Below are 22,263 nucleotides of genomic sequence, written 5' to 3'. Positions count from 1 at the left end.
GTGTGTTTTATGCGTGTATGAGTTTATATAATAAAAGAATCTTGGACCTGCGGAGATGGCTCAGCAGTTAAAAACACTGGCTGCTCTTCCACAGACCTGGGTTCAATTCCCAGCACCCTAGTGATCTGAAACTCCAGCTCCAAGGGAATCTGATGCCCTCTTCTGGTTCCTTTGGGCACTACACATATATGGTGCACTTGCATTCATGCAGACAAAACATTCAACCACAGAAAATAAAAAATAAATCTTTTTTAAAAAAATCTGATTGTCATATATAATGGAAAAACATAAAAATGTATATACATATACATATATTTTCAAATAAATTATTATAGATTATTTCATTAATCTCTCTCTCTTGCTCTTGCTGTGTGTGTGAGTGTGTGTGTGTGTGTGTGTGTGTGTGTGTGTGTTACAAAAAATTTAGTAAGAGTTGTATACTTCTCTATTCTTGGAAATTTTTGTTGTTTGTGTTTTGAGAGAGGCTTGCTAGTTGGCACAGGCTAACCTGTTCTGGAGTGCTGTGATTACAGGCTTGCTCACCACACCCAGCTTATTCACAGAATTATTCTGCAATTTTTTAAAATCAGTGCCAGAAATTGAGCCTCCTAAGCAAATACTCTGTCACTCAGATACAGTCCCAGACGGAGCTTTGCAATTCTTAAAAGTCCATCAATAAAAATGGCCATGCCACAGCCGCTAAGTGGGCCAGTCTCCCCCACCCCACAGCACTCCATACCACCAGCAAGGAGAACATGGTCTGCCCCACGTTGAAGCCATGCCGCCAGTTGTGGTAAGTGATTCTCCGGTAGCCTTTGCTTAGCGAATACATGAAGCGCACCAGGGCCTGTGAACACACATGTCAGTGAGGCAGCATGTACCCGCCCAGGGTGGCTAAGTCCTCCCTCTGGAGACCCAAGGTCCTCCAACCCCATCAGTGACCCAAATCCTAGGAAGTAGGCACAGATGCAGAGGCACGGGGAAAGTACTATACGGCTCAACACTATGAAAGCGGGTGTGAGAACCAAGGAGAGACCATGGGCTGCCCACATCCTCCACAGGCTGAACTTCAGCAGCGATTTCTAAACGTGCCCCGGGTGCAACTGTCCTGAGAGAAAGGACTGCTTAATCCCATGGTTCTCCAGCGGGAGTGTATTTCAGAATCACTGGGAGTCCTTAGAGCTGGTGACACACTTATGTATCTGCGTCTGTGGGGTGTGGTGTGTGAAGCTTATTGCCAGTCTGACAGTGTCTTGGGTCGTACTGATATAGTCTGGGGCAACCCTTTGAAAACCACTACTTTAATCAAAGTCCAGGAGGTTCGCGGCACCAGCCTCCTTCCTACGCTGCCTCCCATCTTTGAAAGGAATCCTGCAGTGAAGGATCCTTGTCTCCAGGAACTTAACTAATATCTCCCACCCACATGAGAACTTCTAGGCCCCAGTCCAGAAGAGCAGTGCCTTCTCTACCAGAGGACTCAGGCTCTAGGTACAAACTCTTAAAAAATCCCAAATGCAGAGCACCGTACTCTTTTCACAAGGTCTACAGACCAAGCTGTTCCTTTAAAACCAAGGAGGGAGGGAGAGCAATGATCTGGGTGTAGTAGCTCCCAACTGGAGTCCCAGGACCCAAAAGTCACAAGTTCAAGACCAGGCTGCACCACATGCTGAGCTCTGTACTAGATGGGGCTGCAGAGGGAGGAAGAGCCAGCAGCTCTGGGCCTCACCTCTTGCGGGATGTGGAACTTGTCCACCACTCTGAGCTCGTAGTACATCTGGATGCCGCACTTCACCAGCTCCAGCTCCGTGAGCGGCAGGTCGCTGAAGTGGAACTTGTTGATTTCGTATGACTCGGCATCTGGAAGTTCTCCTTGCTGCAGTGGAGTGGAGTTCAGTGATTAAGGAACAGGATGTGCCCCTGCGCCCCTCCCCCAGGGCTGCCGAGGAAAGCCAAGCAGGATGAAGGGATGCTTGAGCCCTAGCGCATCAGGGTCCAGCTGCTCACCAGGATCTCAGCCAGCTCCTCCTCCTCGCATTCCCATGGCTCTTTGCCGTACACCTCTCTGGTTTTCTGTCCCCAAAAACAGCAGAGAAAATGCAACAGGTTATTGCCTCAAGAACCCAAGGAGACCTCCACTTCCCGCGTATACTTTGGTCCCTTCTCCAGCAGAAGCTCCGAGCAGAAGGCTGTTCAGCTCCGGAGCCATGGAGACCTACATTCAAATTCAGGCTGTCGCAGTCTAGCTGTGCTACTGAATGCCTGAATCTCAACCCCTTCTTCTGTTAAATGGGGATAACAAAACCTGTAACTGATCTTTTGTGCTGTGTGTGTGTGTGTGTGTGTGTGTGTGTGTGGTGTGTGTGTGGGGGTGTGTGTGTGGGGGTGTGTGTGTGGGGGTGTATGTGTGTGTGGGGGGGGGGTGTTGGGGGGGTGTATGTGTGTGTGTGTGGTGTGTGTGTGTGTGTGGTGTGTGTGTATGTGTGTGTGTGTGTGGTGTGTGTGTGTGTGTGTGGTGTGTGTGTGTGTGGGGTGTGTGTGTGTGTGTGTGTGTGTGTGTGCGTTGGAGATGGAAACCAAGCCTTGCCCGGACCAGGCAAGCACTTTGGCATTGCGCTACACCCCCAGGATTTTGTTTTTGGAGACAGGGTCTCACTGTGCAGTCCAGGCTGGCTCAGATTTGCTGAGCTGCACAATCCATCCTCCAACCCCTGCTTCCCCAGTGTTGAGACTGTAGGTATGCTCCACCATGCCTGGTTCTTGTTTTTAAACAGAATATGTGAACTAGCCAGACATGGAGGAACACATCTGTAATCCCAGCACTCAGAATTTATAGCAAGATGTTAGACTTGAGGCTAGTGTAAGCTATATAGCGAAATTCAGTTCAGCCCAGGCTATATAATAAAACCGTCTCTGAACAAACGAAAGTACAATAATAACAAAACTAAAATAAAGTACTGAAATTATTGTCACAGTGCAGTACTAGCAATATTGCCATTTATGTTTTTATTGTTCCTAGTGACCGAGAATAATGAAGGTGTGGCCATTTCATTTGATTTGCTTTACTTTGCTGTGTGACCTGAGGTGAGTATCTTCCCTCTCTGAAACTATTTTTTTTTCCTTTGTGCCAGATGAAGCAACCCAGTTAATTGTTTGTGATTTCTTGATCCAGAGTGGAATCTGTTAACTTCCAACTGGTTCATAGAGTCTGCATATCCTTTTGGTCCACATATGCATCATTTGACTGGGATTATGGCCTGAGTCAAACCACACGGCATTTCATCTAAACTTCATATTTTTTCCTATGAATTGACTATTAATGGATAAGAAATAATCAAAACTTCTCTGGCATCTTCTAAGATTAAGAACTGGCCTTTTGCTGGGGACATAGGTCAGTAGTGGAGAGCTTACCCAGCATGCCCCAGGTTACTGCATAACCTGGGCATAGTTGTGTACACATGCAACCTCAGGTAGAGGCAAGAGGATCAGTAGTTCAAGGGCATGGCCTGGGCTATGTGAGTCCTTATCTGAGGCTGGGCATAGTAGAGCACACATGGAACCCCAGGGCTGGAAGCCAGAGGTAGGAAGACTGGCCAGCCTGGACTAGTTACACCTCCAAAAACAAAAGAGAGAAGGAAATGAGAGACCTCTGAGAACATCGGCCTGGGGTGTTTCAACGTGTGAGGTCTTGGGATCTCAGCTGGGTATCCTATCCCAAGCCATTTGGCTAACTCAGTTTGGTTTTTGGATCTTGGTTAATTTAACACCAATCTCCCAGGAACAATAATCCATCAGTCCTCACATATCTGGCTTCCCATTCACAATTACACCCCGATACACGAGTACCCAGCTTCTATTTGGACAACTTTCCTGATGGGGTGCCTACCATCTCCCCAGGCACCCATTAAGAAAGATCAGAGAAGTAGTTCGTTTTCCTAACAAATGTGAACTGAGAACTCTTCTCAGAGTAGCTGATTCGAGGCTAAGTCCCCTCCCTCTTGGGAGTGGGGGGGAGGCTTCAATTTGTTTTCATCTCTGCACTAGGTGAGAAGTGCTTCCCTGTACCCCTAACCAGGCCAATGCATACAAAACCTCAAACATATTCGTGGGTGCTGTGTAAATCATATTTTGTTTTGAGGCAGGATTTTATGCATCTCGAGCTTGCTTCAAATTCACTATGCAACCAAAGATAGCTTTGAACTCCCAACCCTCCATCGGCCAGATGCTCTGTCGTGCTTTAGAGTGTGCAGTTACTCAGTATCAAACCCAGGGTTCCATGCATGCTCAGCACACACCCTGCCACTGAGCCGCACCTCCAGCCCTGAATTACGAAGCAGTGTAATTATGGGAAAGCTTCATACGCTCTCTGAACCCACTGCTTTGCTCACTCCGTGGGTGGGTCCTATAGCGACTGTATAGAAGAGAGACTCTGAGAAATGGCTCCTGATCCACAGAGCTGCCGGATAAAGCCTCCTGCCAGACTAAGGGCTGAGACTAGTTGCCTCTGTCTCTAGTGCCAAGCCAGTCTTGAGCCCAGAGGACAGTGGAGTCTATGGTGCTGTCAGGCCTCCAAGTCAGAGGTGACCCTGCAAGAGATGCTGTTCCTCAGGCAGCCATTATTGGCTAGTCTCTGGTGCTCACCTATCTATCTGTTCACCCTGTTGGACCTCTGTACTACATGGGAGAGAACAAGGCTGAACCCACTCATCCCAGGCTCTGCCTCCTGGGTTTCCTACATGGCCGCTGGCTGGCACATCTCCCTGACATTCTCTACCACAATGAAAGCAAGCAACAAGACGACCACGCACCAAGATCTTCTGGATTTCTTCGTTATCACACTTCACGTGATATTTCACGATGTCCTGGAAAATATCCTTCCTGTTCTCAAGCTTGTTCATGGACTCGTAGGTGTCAGGGTTTAAGACTGACCAGCCCAGAAACTGAGTCAAAGACTGCAGAGAAAGAAAGAGTGAGAGGAGGCGGGAGCCTGCATCCTGATGCTAGCTGAGGACAAGACTGCTGAGACCTCAATTTTCTCAGCTATAAAGTGGGTTTGCAAAGCTGTGCGGGGCAGGTAGGCTGTGATAAAAATAATGGGTGTAAATGTATTTTAAATGAAGATTTATAAGTAATAGTGTCACAAATAGAAAAGTGTGGCGCAAAGAGAATGGATGAATGTAGGAGCTCTGTGCTTTTTCATCAGTTCTCAAGTGATCTTCAAACTGCTCCCAATAGTCAAGTGTGGAAGTGAGGGGCAGTGAGGAAGGAGCATGGAGAAAGTGGCTCTCATGGCTCCTCAGGGTTATGGCCTCCCATCCCCCACCCCGCCCCCATGGTCAGGCAGCTACACACTGGGACACACCACGCAGCTCTGAAGGGCAACTCTGAAACTGGTGGTCACCGAGCCCCACCAGCCAAGGACCACCCAGCATCCCACACCTCCATGAGGGTCTCATCCATATCGTCGAAGGGCTTCCCGTCTTTGCGGTTGTAAAATGTGGCCACGCCGACGATCTCTTCCTTCTTGTTGACGATGGGCATGGAGAGTACATTTTTTATCATCCACCCAGACTCATCCAGAGGCTCTTTCTGTAAGAGAATGGCAGGGCTGCGGCTCTACCAATTCCACGTGGTGCAGATTGCAGGGACAGGATTGGGGCTATGGCTAGACTCTAATGGCCTGGCTCAGCTCTAAGAAGCCAGAACTTGACTCTTGTGTGGGTTTAGCTGCCAACTTCCAAGCCCACGAGCTAAGGTTCCCATCCCCAAGATGTCAGAGCTGGCATGTGCCGGGCAGGATCAGAAACATCTCAGGTACGGAGTAGCCGAAACAATGTTCCTGGGGTCAGAAAGTAAGGGTTGCAAGCGTTTTGGAGTTGAAAGTGTCCTTGGAATTTACCCAGTTACCATTGTCTCCCCCTTCCATTTATTATGTAACTTCGTCCAAATTTCCACCATTCAGACTGCTTCCCAAGAAGACAGGGAGATCCTAGTATATTCTGATGCTCTTTTAGGAGAGAGGAAGAAGAAAGTCCTATGGCTAAGAGATCAAATAAAAAATGGCTTACCTGGAATTCAAAAAAGTCCTCTGCAGGCGCATTCATTATATTGCAGATCTGTAAGGCAGGAGGGGAACAAGGCAATTGGTCCAAGCTGAGCTCCCTACTCAGAACCCAAGTCCTTGACCAAGGCAGTGCACTGTCCGAATCAGGTGGACAGATTCAAAATGGCTCAGGGTTATTAACTGAAGTTACCAGCAAGGAAAGGTCACCTGGTAGATTTCATTTCTATTTGTTACATCCTAAACATTTCTAGGTTTGGAAAAGCTAAGGGTACAGCTGTCATTATTAATAACTGCATAGTATCCCATTCTGTGGCTCTTATGCTAAGTATTTGGATATCCAGGTACATGCATAAGGATGTGCACATACATGTGAGTGTGTACTCATGCATGCATGCCACACCTGTGTGTGCATGTTATGTAAATACAAATGTGTGTGTGTGTGTGTGTGTGTGTGTGTGTGCCCATGCATGCAGGTTTGGAATTTAGAGCCAATCTGCTTCTGCCTCCTAGGGGCTATCATTACAAGATGTCATTTAAACATCTCTGGTTCAATTGCATTAGAATGCTGTTTATTTGGTAGGAAGGAATTCTTTCCTTGGGCTGTAAAAGTAGATTAAGAAACAAAAAAAGTGTCTCAACTCTGCTTCTATATTGCTAGATTTCTCTCTTGAAGACAAGGTCATTATGATCCCCCTCTGGAACACTGGCAGTGTGGTTGTGTAGTGTGCACTCTGCACAACGACATCTGGTTGAGTCCTGAAATCCATCTGTGAAGGACTTTCTTCTTTCAGTTCTCAAAAAGTTCCCACATGGGCCATGCTTGCACATTGGCTGCAGAGACAGGCTACCTGGTCTGGGGGGGGGGGGGGCTCACGGAACTGGGTGTGTCCTTTCTAAGCACTGTCCATCAAATGCCCTTGCTCCTTCCTCATTGTTGCTCCCAATTCAGGGGGACATGCTCCACTCTCTCCCACAGCCTTGCTGATCTTCTTCCAGCTGACATAGTCACCATAACAACCATCCAGGCAAACATTCTCCTCCTTTATCATACATTCTCTACCTGCTCACTGACCACCATTCCTCAGTTGCCTTCTTGTGACTTTGCCTCCACTTCGCTACCAAATCTGTTTGTATTGGGTCTGCCAAGGGCCTCATGTTGTGGTAGGACTCTTGCTTCTTCCTCGCTACATCACTGTGCTACATACATGCGGCCTCTCACATTGCTCCTTTGGTTACCATGGCACTGCCTCTCCTGGGTCTCCAGTTTTGACCTCTCCTGTTTGTCCATCACAGAATCCTCTTCCTCCACCAGCTCTAGAATCCCTGGCATCTCCCAGTATCGCACGAGACATGCTGTCCCTTGGAGTTTTAGTCTGCCCCTGTGGTCTCCAGTGCTGCCTGACCCTGAGACTCCCCATCTCTATCTCTGCACTCCAGGGTATGGGAACTGTCTCTTCATTCCTCTGCTGGACATGCCCCTGAGAACTGTCTCTACTTCTTCTTGAGTATAGGTGACTTATCATTGGGTATCCCAGCTCAACATCTGTGATGTTCAACTGGTCCAGGAACTTGAGATCAGCTCTGACCTGTTTCTCCTCTGCCCTCTGGCTTAACCACCAAGTCCTACCGGCTTTGCCTTCTCAGTATGAGATCTGACTCTGCATCTCCTTATGTGCATCTCATTTCTTCTGAAGTTGTATTAAATGAACACGTATATCTAGGGCCTGAATCATTGTCAGAACCTAGTGACTGTGTCAATCGGCCTTCATTGAGTTTGGGGTTTATTTGCTTGTTTGTCTGAGAGCCTCATTTAGCTCAGGCTGGACTCCAACTCACTATGTAGCCAAGGGTGACCTTGAACTTCTCATCCTCTTGCCCCCACTTCTTGGATCCTAGGATGTTAGAAATGGACCACTACACCCAGATTAATGAAGTACAGAACTTCATGAGTATTGGCAAGCACTCTACCACTTGAGTGACATCCATCCCCTGCCTAATTCTTTGAGATGCTTATCACCTCTTACGTGAACTGTCCCCTTCTCAGTCTGCCTCCAGTGACCTGTGGATTAAAGTCTCAACCTTCCACATAGCATCCAAGGCCCACTAGATCTGGCTTCTTCTTCCCTCTTGACCCACCTTGAAATCTGTCCTCTTGTTTCAGACCTAATAATTCAGCAACACTAAGCACAGACATCATGTTCCTTCCAACTTCTGCACTCAGCTCTACATGTCATAGAGTTTGGATATGGAGGGTCCCCAAAGTCTCATGGGTAAAATGAGACTCTTGCTCACCAATGAGACCCTGAAGGGAAGTAGAAACTTTTAAGAGGTAAGTGAACCTAGCAAGTACTCTTCCAGTTATTGGAGCATGCCATTGAGGGAATATTGGAAGCCACGCCTCATTTCCCTGTCTCCTTATGGCTTCCTGGCCACTGATTTACCATGATGCTTTGTCACAGGCCAAAGCAGCGCATAGGGGTGATTGATATGTAACTAGCAGGCACGACCCTGTCCTGGAACACAGGGGACAGCACACATCACTCTACTCTATGACACTGAGTGAGTGGGACATGGTTTTGGTCTAGATATGAGGGGGGAAATCCCATACAGGCTTTTGGGTTGACAGCTTGGTCCTCAGCTGGGTGGGGCAATTTTGAGGCCTAGGTAGAAGAAATAGGTCACTGGGAGTGTGGCTTTGAAATGAGGTCCCCAGTCATGTGTTTTGTCATAACAACAAAAAGTCTGAGTAACAGGCATGGCAGGAGATAGCACATAGCTCTGCCGTGTGTGAGGATAGAAGGGGGAGGCTGGGAATGACAATCAAGTGTGGTGTAAGAGCTTATTTCTTAGTACCTGGGGAGCCTGGGAGATCAACTAGTCAAGACACTGCCCCTGACATATTTGCACAAGTTTCTATCGCCAGGGACACTATGTGCCTTTCCATGTAAGAACTATTTCTCTATAGTTGCTATTTCCAGACATGTCAATGATCTACTCTCTTCTGTGGGTCAGGTGTTGAGTAAACTAGAAAAACAAGAGCCTCTGGCTTGAAAGATTCACACTAACCACATTTTCCTCATTCTTGCCATTGAAACCCTTCTGTCCCCCAGATTCAACACCCCCCCTCCCAAGATGTATCACTTACCAGACCATTTTGAGCCACATAAGTGGGGAGACCGCTCACTAGAGCCCAGTGGTCAGCGGGTGGGTTCCTGCAAAGACCAAAGACAAATAAATAGCAACTTTCAAGTTAGGGACTGTGCCTCCTCACTTCCAGCTGGCCCTGTCCCTGCTCCCATTCACTGCAGCTGCTTCAGCCCTAAAGGCTGGCCAGGCGTTACTGTATATCCCGAAATGGAGACTGTCCATGACATTGAACACTCCAGACACTGATAACTACTGACCGCAAACCAGATGCCATATCCTCCTCCCTCGTGAAGTGCAGAGGTGGTAAGCTCCCGACATGGGCTGAGCACAAAGCTAATACTGTAATGTTTACTTCTAGCAGAAGCAGCACTATAGACCCTGGACTTACAGTTATGTGCTGTAGAACAGTGCTTCAGTCAACAGTGTGCATATATATGTCAGTTGTCCCATAGATCTGTCACTCAGTACTGTCACAGCCTCCTTACTGTGTATTGGTACTAAACCACCCAGCAATGTGTTTCTCACGTGCCCCCTTCCTTGAGGAGGAGACACGTGCCTTTATTACTTTTTGCTTGGTTATTTTAAGGGAAAAAAATATACACATAGAAAAATGCACAGTCATCATTGTTAGCCAGGCATGGTGACACACAAACACCTTTAATCCCAGCACTCAGGAGGCAGAGGCAGGTGTAGCTCTGTGAGTTCAAGGCCAGCCTGGTTTACAAAGCCAGTTCCAGGACAGCCAAAGCTCTGTTACTCAGAGAAACCTTGTGTCAAAAAACCAAACAGTAAAACAAAAACCAGCTATCATCAGTCAGTATCAAGTGAACGCTGGGCTGGAAAGTCAGCTCAAAGGATAAGAGTGCTGGTAGTATAATCGTGAGGACTTGAGTTCAGATCCCCAGAATCTGTGTGAAAGGATTTGGTGTGGCTGCACACACCTATTACCATAGCACTGAAGGGTGGGGCATAGGGACCGGAGGGTGACTGGGGCTTACTAGCTTCCAACCTAGCTCTATGTTCAAACACAGAGTGATAGAGAAGGTCATCTGGCCTCGGAATGTGCACATGCAGTCATGTGTACACACACAGGTACACGCACATGCACATGCACACGCACACACTGGAAAGCGAACATTTCAGAAATCTCACACCAATCAAGAACAAAGGTGTCAGCACTTTGGAAGCCCCAGCCCCTGTCAATCACTCCCTCTTCCCTAAGCAGGGAGAACCATCATTCTGGTGTAATCATGTTGCTTTTCTTCACCTTTCTATGCCCTGCTCCTCCGTCCTCGCCAACCTGATCAGCCTGTTTTTCAACTTCCTTTAGAAGGAATTATTCAATGCTCATTATTTTGTTTGGCTTCTTTTTCATGTATGCAATTTTCTTTTCACCACAATAGCACAATTCATTCATTCACACGTTGCTGGCCACCTTCTGACTCCTTTCCCAGTTGGGGAATCCTGTGAGACAGCACTGCTAACTCAGCTCTGAAGATTGTAGTGTCTGTCTTGGAAATACTGAGTGGGAAGATGTGTATCTTTCTAATTTCTAAAGAAGGAACCAATGTATACCCCAGCCGTGGTATCCTACTGTTTCCTTTGTTTTGGGCCCCTGCCAATATTTAGTTCAGATCCTAAGTTACAGCTCTTCTGTAGGGTCCAAGCAGAGCATCACCGTGGCCTTCAATATCTCAGTGTGTTTGTTGTATGGTTGCCATCACGGACTTCCTACTCATGCCTTTCTCTTACTTCCCTGTAATGTCCCTCTTTCATTGGTTTAGATTTCTCTGTAGACTTGATGTGATGTAGTCACCTATGTCATAAATATCTCATTTTGCACCATGACTTCTTTTTTTACACTTTATAATAAACACGTGTCCTAGGTCTGCTCAGCGGTTTCCACCACTGACCTGTGTGCTCAGTAGAATATGGGAGAAGCTGAATATGCTTTTTATTGATTTGGGGCTTGGGGTAGTGGTAGGATTTGAGACAGGGCTTCTATATGTAGCCTTGGCTGTCCTAAAACTAGCTCTGTAGATCAGGTTGGTTTTAAACTCACAGAGATGCATCCATCTGCCTCTGCCTCCCAAGTGCTGGGATTAAATGTGTGTGGCACCACTGCCTGGCTGAATATGTTATTTTTTGAAGACTTAACTTTTGAGGTTTGTGTGTGTGTGTGTGTGTGTGTGTGTGTCTGTTTAAGTGTATGACACATGTACAGGTGTCCACAGAGACCATGTCTCTTCTTATCCTGCCAGGCAATCTTTGTCATCTAACTAGAATATCTGGTTGATTTCTCTTCCCTGTAACAATATTAGTAAATCTTGCAAGAATCCAAATGGTGGTTGTTTTATCAGCTTTGGGACCTGCCTGATGATAATCCTTGTAAGAGGGTCCTAACCACTCCCAGTCGTCTGTGGATGAATGCTGGGACTGCACCATAAGTCTCTAGGTTGTTTGTAGGTACTACAGTGTAGCCCAGCCTATCTTGACTGATTCAAAAGTTGATATTAGAAACAGAAGGCTGTCAGCAAGCCTAAACAGGTGACCTGGGGAAGGGTTTGGTGGAAGGAGCAGGTGATTGCTATTTAAATCTGGTGAGATATGCTGCATTAATGAAACACTGGGGGAGCAGCTAGGGAGATAGCTCTGTGGGTGAAAGTACTGGCTAGTGGCTGCAGTGGTCGGTGGAGACTGGATCCCCAGAGCAAGCTGGCAAACTCTGGGTTCAAATGAGAGACCGAGAAGCATTCACATACGTGTGAACATGTATATACACGTATGCTTACACATATGCAAAAAACCTGAGGAAAGTTGTGACATGTGATAATGTAGAAGACAGACAATGAGTTTTAATGAATGTGAAGCTAGGGAAAGGGTTAGAAGCTAGGAGGGGTGACTCACGCCTGTAATACAGCACCTTCAAGGTACAGGCAGGAGGATGAGGCGTTGAAGGCCAGCTCCAGGCCAGCCTAGGCTACATGCGACCCTGGATTTTTTTGTTTGTTTGTTTTGTTTTGTTTTGAGAGGGGAAGGAGAAGAAAAAAAGAAAAAGAGAATTTAAAAGGAAAAAGAAAAGATGTTTAGAGAGTGGCATGTTGGAAGAATGTCCATTGAAAAATTAAAGAAGAAAAGAGATTGTGCTCAGAAAAACTCAGATCCAGGTGTGATGCTGGATACAGATATACAGATGCAGGTTTAAGCCTAGCACTCAGGCAAGAGGCCAGCCCAGGACAGTGAGACTTTACTTAAAGAGAGGAAGAGGGGAAAGGGAAAGGGGGGGGGGGGAGAGAGGAGAGGGGAGGGTCAAAAAACTGTTAATTACTTTATTTTATATGTGTGGGTGTTTTGTCTGCATGTGTGTGTCTGTCTGTCTGTCTGTCTGGTGTGCTTTAAAGCCATGGCGTTAGAGATGTGCCATGTGGGTGCTAGAAATTGAATCCCGGTCCTCTGGAAGAGCAGTCACTGCTGTTTACCACAGAGCCACCTCATCGGCCAGCCGCAGGTCTTTACACCAGCAGGAATGCACAGGAATAGAGAGCAAAAGAGTATTTAGGGTTTAACCCCCCCCCTTCCCCCCAACCAGGGGACCAAGACTGAGTCAGCATTTCCGGTTATCATTACTGTTTGGGGATTAGGGCGGCACAGGTAAATCCCTTCAGCTCTCTGGCTTTGCAGAGAGCAGGCGGCTAGCCGATATGGGTGTGGCCCTCTCAGGGAGCCTAATTGCAGTTTAAGGAGCCTGCAATTAAACTGAGAAAGTGAGCCTGTCTCGGGGTGGAGTTCTGGGTGTAGCTCTAGGAACAGGGAGGGATTCTGAGAGATAAGGAGACCCTAAAGAAGACATCTGGAATGTTCTACTGACCAAAGTAGCTCAGGCCCATCCCAAAGGAGGTGGTGATTTCTCTGCCCCTAAAATAGGCCTCTCCAGGCACCCCCAGCATCCTTCCCTGCCCGGTTCAAGACTGTGTTCCTTGAGGCGAGTCTCTTTCTTTCCCAGCTTCTTGCTCCATAGAGTGGTGGAGAAGCCTCAAACACCGGCAGTGGGGGTGTGGGGCTGAGACCCCACCTGATACATAACCCAGCCTCGGTGTCTTTAATCAAGCTCTTCCCCTCTGGGGACCTGGTTCTGCCACCTTGCAAGTCTCACGGCTCCGACTGCTCTCTCTCTCTGCCTCCAACCAAGAGCATGACAGTTTGGAGTTTGACCAGAGCTCAGTTGAGGAGCCACGGACTGAAGGTGTTGGAAATAAGACTGTGTTGGAGGCAAGCCTGAAGTTTTTTTCTTGTCTGGAGATGAAACTTACGGGATGACTTTGATGTCTTCTTTGCCGTGCAGGATGTAGTCAATGACCTTGTAGAAGTTAATTTCCTGGCAAAAGAGGAAAATTACACACCGTGAGGGCAGAGCTTCACCAGAAGTGCACCGTGTGGAACTAGTCTATTTCTTCTTTCCTTTTTTTTTAAACAAGAAAAAGAACACAGGAAGTTTACCCGTTTGCCTAAGACACGCTCATTCCTTGCCCTTCACTATCATCTGCCCCGTTTTTGTTTTGTATGTTTTTTTTTCAGGGATACCAAGTTTGCTCCTAGCTCCTTCTAAGGACAGCTCTGCTGCCTTCCAGTGCTCACTGTTTCTAGCAACTCTCATAGAGGGTCACAGAAAGTCATAGACCTTCGTAGAACCAGCTGCCAGTTGGCTCCACCTCTCTTTCTCTTCATGGAAAATTCCATTACCTTATCAGGTCCTCTGTATGCTTAATTATGATGGGCAGCTTAGCAACCATCTCACAGACAAGAACTGGGATGCAGGTGAGGGAAGGACTACAGTGTAGTGAGACAATGAGCCAGCCAGCACCAGAGCCTGGGTCCTAGCTAACTCAAACACCCTGTAGCTATCTATATGTCTCAGGGAAGATGCTTAAAATGGAACTGAAGTCTCTCTCTGTCTCTATCTCTATCTCTATTGCCCAGGACACAGCTACTGTTGTTACTGAAACAGTCGCATTTACCTGAAACAGGCATTGACTTGCATTTATTAAGAAGTATCCACTCCAAACTTGGCCCTCTCCCTCAGCTGTTAGACTTCTTTTTATTTGGAAGAAAACAAAAAAACAAACAAAACAAAAAAAACAATAAGACGTGATTGTGCTGGAGAGATGGCTCAGCAGATAAAAGCACGGATTGCTCTTACAGAGGTCCTGAGTTCAATTCCCACCAGCCACATGGTGACTTACCACCATCTGTAATGGGATCCAATACACTTTTCTGGTGTGTGTCTGAAGACAGCTACAGTATACTCATATACATTCAATAAATAAATAAATAAATTTTAAAATGACATGATTGACTAAAATACAGGAGTCTGGATAATTTGTTTGTTTGGACTAGAGGGCATTGTATGCACATGTTTGTGCTGGCAGGTGTATGAACCTCTGTGGATGTGAGAAGGCCAGCAGAGGATGCTCGGTGTCCTTCTCTACCACTCTTCATCTTGTATGCCTTTGAGGAAGGGTAGCCCCACCAGCAAGCCCAAAGGAGTTTCTTATCACTCTGCCTACCCTCCCCATCATGGTTGCATAGGAAGTAACCATTGAGCCATCTCTCTAGCCCGTTGGTTATATGTCGAAGGGTTTTCCCTGTCCAATTACATTAGTGCAGAGGAGGTCTGTGAAAGACAAGGAGGAAGAGGGTGGGGGGCAAGAACCATGGAGGCAGATGTGAACCAGTGTGGCTTTTACCAGCCACAGGTAGCTATGCTATCATAAGGTTAGAATAATTGGGATAAAGCTTTTATCATTTATCAATTGGTTCAGAAATTATTGTATTGGCATCTTGTAAATTGTGATTCTTATTGATACATAAATCTACATTAAGAGTTTTGATTTTACCAGGTTACTGGATATTGTGTTATTTAACCACAAGATTGGCAGTTCAATTTGGTTACTGGAATGTGGGGCAGAACCAGGGATCCCACGGGGGCATAGTGTTGTGGCTCAGCCAGACGATGGGGGGCGGGGGTGGGGTGGGTGGGTGGATGGGAGAGATAGCTTAAGAGAGTTACCAGTGGCAGGGGCATTGGTAGGATGAGAGAAGCAGGAGCACAGAGAGTTGGCAGGTTCTCTTTTTTAAAATTTTCCCACAACAGTTATATTATATACATATATGTGTATGTAATTTATTTGGAGTGTATATAAGCAGGTAGGTATATATGTGTGGACCTTCATGTGCACACATCACAATGAAGGTGGAAAGATCAGAGGACAACTTGTAGGATTTAACCCTTTCTTCCCATATTGTGAAACCCAGGGATCAAACTCAGGTCGCCAAGCTCAGTGACCTTGCATTTCCACATATGGCAATGTATCCACCCTCTAGTCATGTTCTCAAGGATGCCTGTCACATTACTTTTAAAAGACTTGCGACAACTCCAGTTATGTCAAAAATATAAATTGACATGCCTATGTCCTTCTACAATGTCAGGAATTTATTGAAAAATAACAAATTCACGACTATATCAATTTCATTAAATTCACCAACTACTACTGACTTCACTGGGTGTTTGTGGCTTTTGGAAGTTCCAGGGTTTTTTTGTTTTGTTTTGTTTTCAATCCAATCTTAGATACAAATATCAACTCTCAGGTTATTTATTACACTGCACACAATGGTGTGCATCTCTCTCTCTCTCTCTCTCTCTCTCTCTCTGTGTGTGTGTGTGTGTCTGTGTGTGTGTGTGTGTGTGTGTGTGTGTGTGTGTGTGTGTAAAACATACACATTATAGAAGAGTTGAGAGCTCAGAACCCATTGACCCCGTGACTCATGCACAGGATTCTCTGATGAAAGGCTGGAGAATGCTGTGGTGCTCAGCTTTGGTGCCCCTTATTTTATATGATCCAAGTACAGAGTTGCATCATTCATTCATTCATTGGTTTCATGGGTTCAGTGGACTCTAGCCTATTTACTTTATATAGTTTTTTTTTTTTCTTTTGGTCTTTTGAGACAGGGTCTCATTATATAGTTTGGCTAACTTGGAACGCACTATGTAGGCTGGGCTGGCCCTTTGCCTCTTGCCTCTCGCCTCTGCCCCTTGCCCCTTGCCCCTTGCCCCTTGCCCCTTGCCCCTTGCCCCTTGCCCCTTGCCCCTTGCCCCTTGCCCCTTGCCTCTGCCTCTGCCTCAGCCTCCACCTCCACCCCTGCTCTCAGAGTATTGGGATCAAAGACATGTGAGGTCTGGACTCTGATGCAGTTTTGATGCATATATCCATATGTTTCTTATTTAAGTTGACACATTCAGAGGAGGTCATCCTCTCTTTGCATAAATGAGCTATCAGTTCGCCTCATGGTTGGTGCTGGGCAGATGGTGGCTGTTTACTTGCACAAATGTCATGCCAAAGCATTCTTCACCAGCATTTGCACTTAAAACAGAGCCAACTGCTTATAACAAGGAATCACTCAGGGCAAGGCACAGCCTGAAAGGAACTATTCTCCACAGCACGGAAGAACTTTGAGCACGCCCCGACCTGATCACGTCGGTCACTGGGAAAGTGATTAAACAAATACCTCTCACATCTGCTCCTCGTACTTTGAGTTACCTCCCCATAAACCCATTGTAAGTTAAAATACTGTAAAACACCTGGGCAGAGTGGCTCCTGCCTGAAAATCTAGCATTTTCAGAGGCTGAGGCAGGAGGACTGTGTTTCAGACTCACCTGAGCTATGTAAAGAGACTCAGGGTCACCTAACTATAGTGGTCACATCTGTAATGCTAGCAGTCAGGAAACACAGGAGGGTCACTACAAGTTTGAAGCCAGCCTGGGCTATATGGTAGGTTCTAAGATAGTCTGGGCTACAGAGTAAGGCCTTGTCTTTTAACAACAACAACAACAACAACAACAACAACAGACAAGAGAAGAAAAGGTGCTCCAACTCCTCAGCGGAGCAATATGGGCTGTGAAGTCTACAGGTGAGCACGTGGCCAGTGCTGTTGCCAGCTTCGCTGACCATGTGGTGCCAAGTGCAGCTGCCAGGGGACTCTTCAGAAAAGTTCCTATGGTGTCTAATGGGTTTGGTTGGTGTGTTGGGCTTTTTTTTTTTTTTTCCTTCTTCTTCTCCTGAAGCCTATGGGGAAAATCAATTTACTTTCAGAAAAAAAAGCAGCAAACTTGAATCAGTGTGCTTTGGCAAATAGGGCCTTTTCTACACACACTGCAGCTGTTGTGTGGCCTTCAAGGCCACATTCATAAATGACATTCACAGACTCTGGAAAACCAAGCCAGAGCCATCAAGGGCACCTTTGTTACCTTCTGCTGAACAGCAGACACTGTGACACCAGGATCCTTGAAAGAGCCACCAGTGCAGTGGTGGCCAAATACCAAGGCCTGGAAATATGGCCATCTGAAGACAACTGGTATGTCTTGGTATTTTCCATGAAGCCCAACTAATTAGCCTGTGCAACTTTTTCATACTTTAAACACACACATGCCGTTTTACTTTCTAAAGGCAATGAAATGAGATACAGTTGGCTGTGAGAGGACCTCAGACCTCAGATGGAGGGAGGGGTGGTTAAAGTCAAAAGCTGTATTTTAAAAGTGTATTTGAATTCAGCCAATAAAGTGTGAGTCATATTGGACGGCAAAAGGAACCATGGGAAGGCACGTTTGCCAAGGAAGTCACCAGAGAGAGAAGCACCCTGGTTTTAAATCTGCACAAATGATTTGGCCTTTCCAGGTCTTAATCTCTTAAACTGTCTGTCCAATGGGAAAATAAAAGTAACTCATTCATAGACATATTTAAAAACAAAAAAGAATAAATGACAGCCGGGTCTGCTGGGGCAGGTCTGTAATTCCAGCGGCTTGGGAGGTTGAAGCAAGAACACCCTGACTTCAAGGGCCTCCTCCACTAACGGGCAAGGTCAAGGCCAGCTTGGGCAACTTGTCTCAAAATAAAAGCAATTAAAAAAAAAACATAAAAAGGGCCGAGGAAGTGATAAAACACTTGCTGGGAGGCATGAGGCCCTGGGTTCAAACCACACACCGCAAAAAACCAACCAAACAAAAAACCTTGTTCAGGTACAGTGCCCAACAGACAACCAGTCAGCCCTACTTTTATACTGTAGCTCTGGCCTGCTGAGTGTCAGCGGGAGGTCAACACTTCTGTTGACTTCCTATGGATAGGCTGGCTTAGCCCAGTGTGACAGACATGGGCTTCTGGAAATGTCCCAAGCCCACAATGTCAGGACTCAGTGTACCCGTACTCCCACTATACCCACATTCTGTTTAAAAAAAAAAAAAAAAACAGTTTTGAGTGGAGTGTAGCAGTCCATTAACCATTGCACTTGAGGGGCAGAGACAAGTTCAAGGCCACAGCCCGGTCTGCATGGAGAGTTCCAGGACAGAGGTGTATAATGAGTCCCTGCAGCAGACAACTTGATGAAAGCACATTCTATCCTCTCACAGTTAAGTAGTGGAAATTAAACTCTGGTCCTCAGGCTTTAGCTCAGTCACCTTTTCCCACCAAGCCACCTCAGCAGCAACACCCATGCTTTACATGATCAATCCCAGCCAATCCTGTGACTCTGTGGCTGAGCGGAGGCCTAGGTTTGGCTTTGGTGATGAATTCGAGGACAACGGCCAGTGAATGGTGTTTGCGAAATGAGATTTGTCCCTATTTTGTTCCCTGGAGACTTGCTTCCTCTTCTATACCTTGGTGATGAACACATCCCAAGGTATCCAGCATTTCACAGGTTGCTGGGATCTCTACAGGCTCTGTTTCCAAGCCTTCAGTGTATCTCTGACTCCCAGCAGTACTTGCCTGAGTCCTCGAAGGTCTTGCCCAATTATTATCTATTCCTTTTTTTCTCTAGAATGACTTTCAAGCTGAGGGTGATGACTTCAGCGCATGACTCACTTGTTCAAATCCATGTTCTCTACAATGGGCTATTTCAACCAACACTTCTGATTATACCTTCTGGTCAAGCACATGAGATACACTTGGTTCAGTTAAAATGGGACCAACCACATTTACTTTGTCCCCAGAAATAAACAAATAAACAGATGCAATCATGTGTTTTCTCTCTCTCTCTCTCTCTCTTTTCTTTCCTTCCTCCCTCTTTCCTTTCCTGTACTAGGAACTGAACTTCATACCTGTGAGGTAAACATTCTACCACCCAGTTACATCTCCAGCCCTCATTTTACTTTATAATTTTAAAACAGGATTTCACTATGTTGCCCAGATAGCCTTAAACTTTCTCTGTAACCCAGGCAGACTTGAACTTATCATCCCCCTGCCTCAGGCTCTTCTGTAGGTAAGCCATTATGCTTACCTTACCATTTTTTTTGGTTGTTTTGAGACCGGGTCTTACATTATAGTCCAGGTTAGCCCAGAATTATCTATATAGCCCAGGGTAGACTTGACCTTACAATAATCCATCCTCCTGTCTCAGCCTTCCCATTGCTGGGATTGCAGGAATGAGCCACTATATACCTGGCCTGGTATTTGGGTTTTGTTATTATTGTTGTTGTTTTCCATTTACACATGAACAACATGAGGCTGACTAGCCTTGGCTAGGTTTCTTCAAGATATCTGTGGGTTTGTGCACGGCTCCTCCTGTATTTTCTCTAGAAGGAGCATCACACCACTTGTTTCAGGGAAGCCCCCGCCTAATTGCTGTCTGACAGGAGTGTGGTCAGCGTCACTGCACTGAACTTCCTGGCGCACAAACAGTGGTGTGCTAATCCAAATGTTCAGCCAATGCTGACTTTCTTTTCCTTTCGCTCTTTGGAGCAACCCCAGCTTTGGCAGGTACAACCTGGTTATATGGCATCCTGTGCCACTGTGCTACAAGGGGTGGAAGGCAAGCAGAGTCACCCAGCCAGGAGGACATAAGAACTCTGAGTGATGAGAACTGTGACCCAGCTCCAGTCCAACTTATCCTGTGGCTGCTGGATCCCATCTAACTGACCTTCGGTCTTCTCAAAATAAATTTAGAACCTACTACGAGAAAAAAAATAACTATCATTATAAACCAGTCCAGTTTTTTTTTTTTTTCTGTAAGTAGAAATAAACAAGTAAATGCATGAGGCTAACAAGGTATCAAGCAGTTGTGACTGCACTCTGGCTACCAATGTGAACATTCTAGATTAGATCTGAGCCTCTTCCTAGTTACAAACTGGTTCTACCTTCCTGCTGGGAAGATCCTTGAGCCAGCCACAGGACGTCTGCAGGCTCATCCCTGTCTGCAGGACATGGGTGTTCACTCCTGCCTCATCTGCTTCCCTAGGTCCCTCTGAGACTCCAGCAAGATTTTAAGCTCTTGCAAGTGACAGGTTGGGAAGTACTAAAGAATTACCACAACACAGGAGAGAGAGCCTAATATAGTGAAGAGAAATATGCATGATAAATTAAAGTCCTTGGGCAAGTCCGCCAAGTCTGGCATATGGAAAAGATCTCAAAGAAACTTACCCTTCCGTCTGGAGTCCTGGGACCAGAGTAAGCTGGAGCCTCGCCCATCAGAACTGGCCACACATCAAAAAATTCCTAGGGATTAAAAAAAAAAAATTAGATGTTTGTTTGTTTTTAAAGAGACGTCCAACCTATCTGAGTTGCCTACCATTGAAGTTTGAAGGTGAAAAGATCACCGAGACCTAAGAGCAGACTTGGAATAAACATATTTGTTAAACATTGATGAACAAATCTGTCAAATCAGCCTAAATATGGGTGATGAGTGGGGCATCCCTGGGGTTGTAGAACTTGGTGCTGAGGAAACGGCTCAGTAGGTACATTGCTTTGCAAGTGTGAGACCCGAGTTCAAATCCTAGATCCCAGGTAAAGTGGGGCACAGTAGCACTGTGTCTGTAATGGAGACAGGAGGATTCCTGAAACTCTCTAGCCAGCTAGCCTGTCTCATGGAATAGCAAACAGTAAAGAGACCCTGTAAGTATCCAGGCAGGAGAGGACTGACACCCAAAGTAGATGGCCTCTGACTTTAAGCATGGTGGCATGTGCACACACACATGTAAATACACAAAACGGCAAACACACAAAGAAGTTTTTTTTTTTAAGTAGACTTGATGATGATGATGATGACGATGACGATGATGATTCCACAGCTATACAATCAGGTTGCAGTTTTGTTTCTGCTAATCAGAAACAGCAGCAGGTACCAGAGGATGGCCTTGCCTGACAGCAATGGGAGGGGAGGCCCTTGATCCTGTGGAGGTTTGATGCCCCAGTGTAAGGGGATGCTGGAACAATGAGCAGAAGAGTATCGGTGGGTGGGAGAGCACCCTTATGGAGGCAAAGGGGAGGGGGAGAGGGTGAATGTGGGATGGGGGGGATTGCAGAGGGGTAACTGGGAAGTGGGATATCATTTGAGATGTAAATGAATGGAATGATTAATAAAAAGATAAAAAAAAAAAGAAACAGCAGCAGTAGTGAAAAATATGAGCTCTCAAAATACATAACATAATCCCACTGTCAACTCCACAAATGCCGTTTTTAATTACTAAAGTGTTGTGAAAGAAATTCAAAAGACCCTAAAAGCTATTTAATGCCATAAGCATGGTATGCACCTCAGCCTGACCTTGCACTTGGGCTCCTGTGCTGCAATACATGTCCCTGCATAACAACCAAAGGCTGGGGCTGGAGCTGTCCAGGGCTAAAGCATGTGACTAGCCTATGCAAGGGCCTGGGCTCCAGCCCAGCTCTGGAGTCATAACCTAAAGGACATATTTTTGTGACAAATTAAATTTTAGACCATTGCAGCCAGCCAGCTGATCAGATCACACCTAAATCAGGCAAATGTGTAGCTGTAACTAATCAAGTTATGCACTTCATTCCATTCAACCTAGACGAGCTCTCAGCCCATGCTGTAGAGCAGGGCCCTTGATGGCTTGCTGTCTGGGCACCACCTGATTCAGGGAAACTTTCTTTACTAAGCTTACTTTATTTTGAGGTTTTTTTTTTTAAGTTCTATTCATTTATTATATGTAAGTACACTGTAGCTGTCTTCAGACACGCCAGAAGAAGGCATCAGATCTCATTATGAGTGGTTGT

At 46.2% G+C, this 22,263-nt stretch overlaps 1 protein-coding gene across 2 annotated transcripts in view; it reads right to left on the bottom strand.

Annotated features, from left to right (window-relative positions):
• Positions 1–22,263, bottom strand: part of Pde6a (phosphodiesterase 6A) — a 66,193-nt gene that overhangs the window by 27,579 nt on the left and 16,351 nt on the right. For both annotated transcript variants that reach the window (XM_021150535.2, XM_029471997.2), the window contains 9 exons: positions 20,671–20,745; positions 13,519–13,583; positions 9,207–9,273; positions 6,066–6,113; positions 5,437–5,586; positions 4,806–4,949; positions 2,005–2,070; positions 1,727–1,873; positions 740–847 (listed from right to left, as the gene is read on the bottom strand). In XM_021150535.2, the coding sequence (XP_021006194.1) occupies positions 740–847; positions 1,727–1,873; positions 2,005–2,070; positions 4,806–4,949; positions 5,437–5,586; positions 6,066–6,113; positions 9,207–9,273; positions 13,519–13,583; positions 20,671–20,745 (870 nt within the window). The remainder of the gene's footprint in view (positions 1–739; positions 848–1,726; positions 1,874–2,004; positions 2,071–4,805; positions 4,950–5,436; positions 5,587–6,065; positions 6,114–9,206; positions 9,274–13,518; positions 13,584–20,670; positions 20,746–22,263) is intronic.

Source organism: Mus caroli, unplaced genomic scaffold (genome assembly GCF_978045245.1).
Source record: "Mus caroli unplaced genomic scaffold, Mus_caroli_1 scaffold_19, whole genome shotgun sequence".
Lineage (NCBI taxonomy): Eukaryota > Metazoa > Chordata > Mammalia > Rodentia > Muridae > Mus > Mus caroli.
Note: the sequence above shows the minus strand (reverse complement) of the source record. Positions and strands in the feature narration are given on the sequence as shown.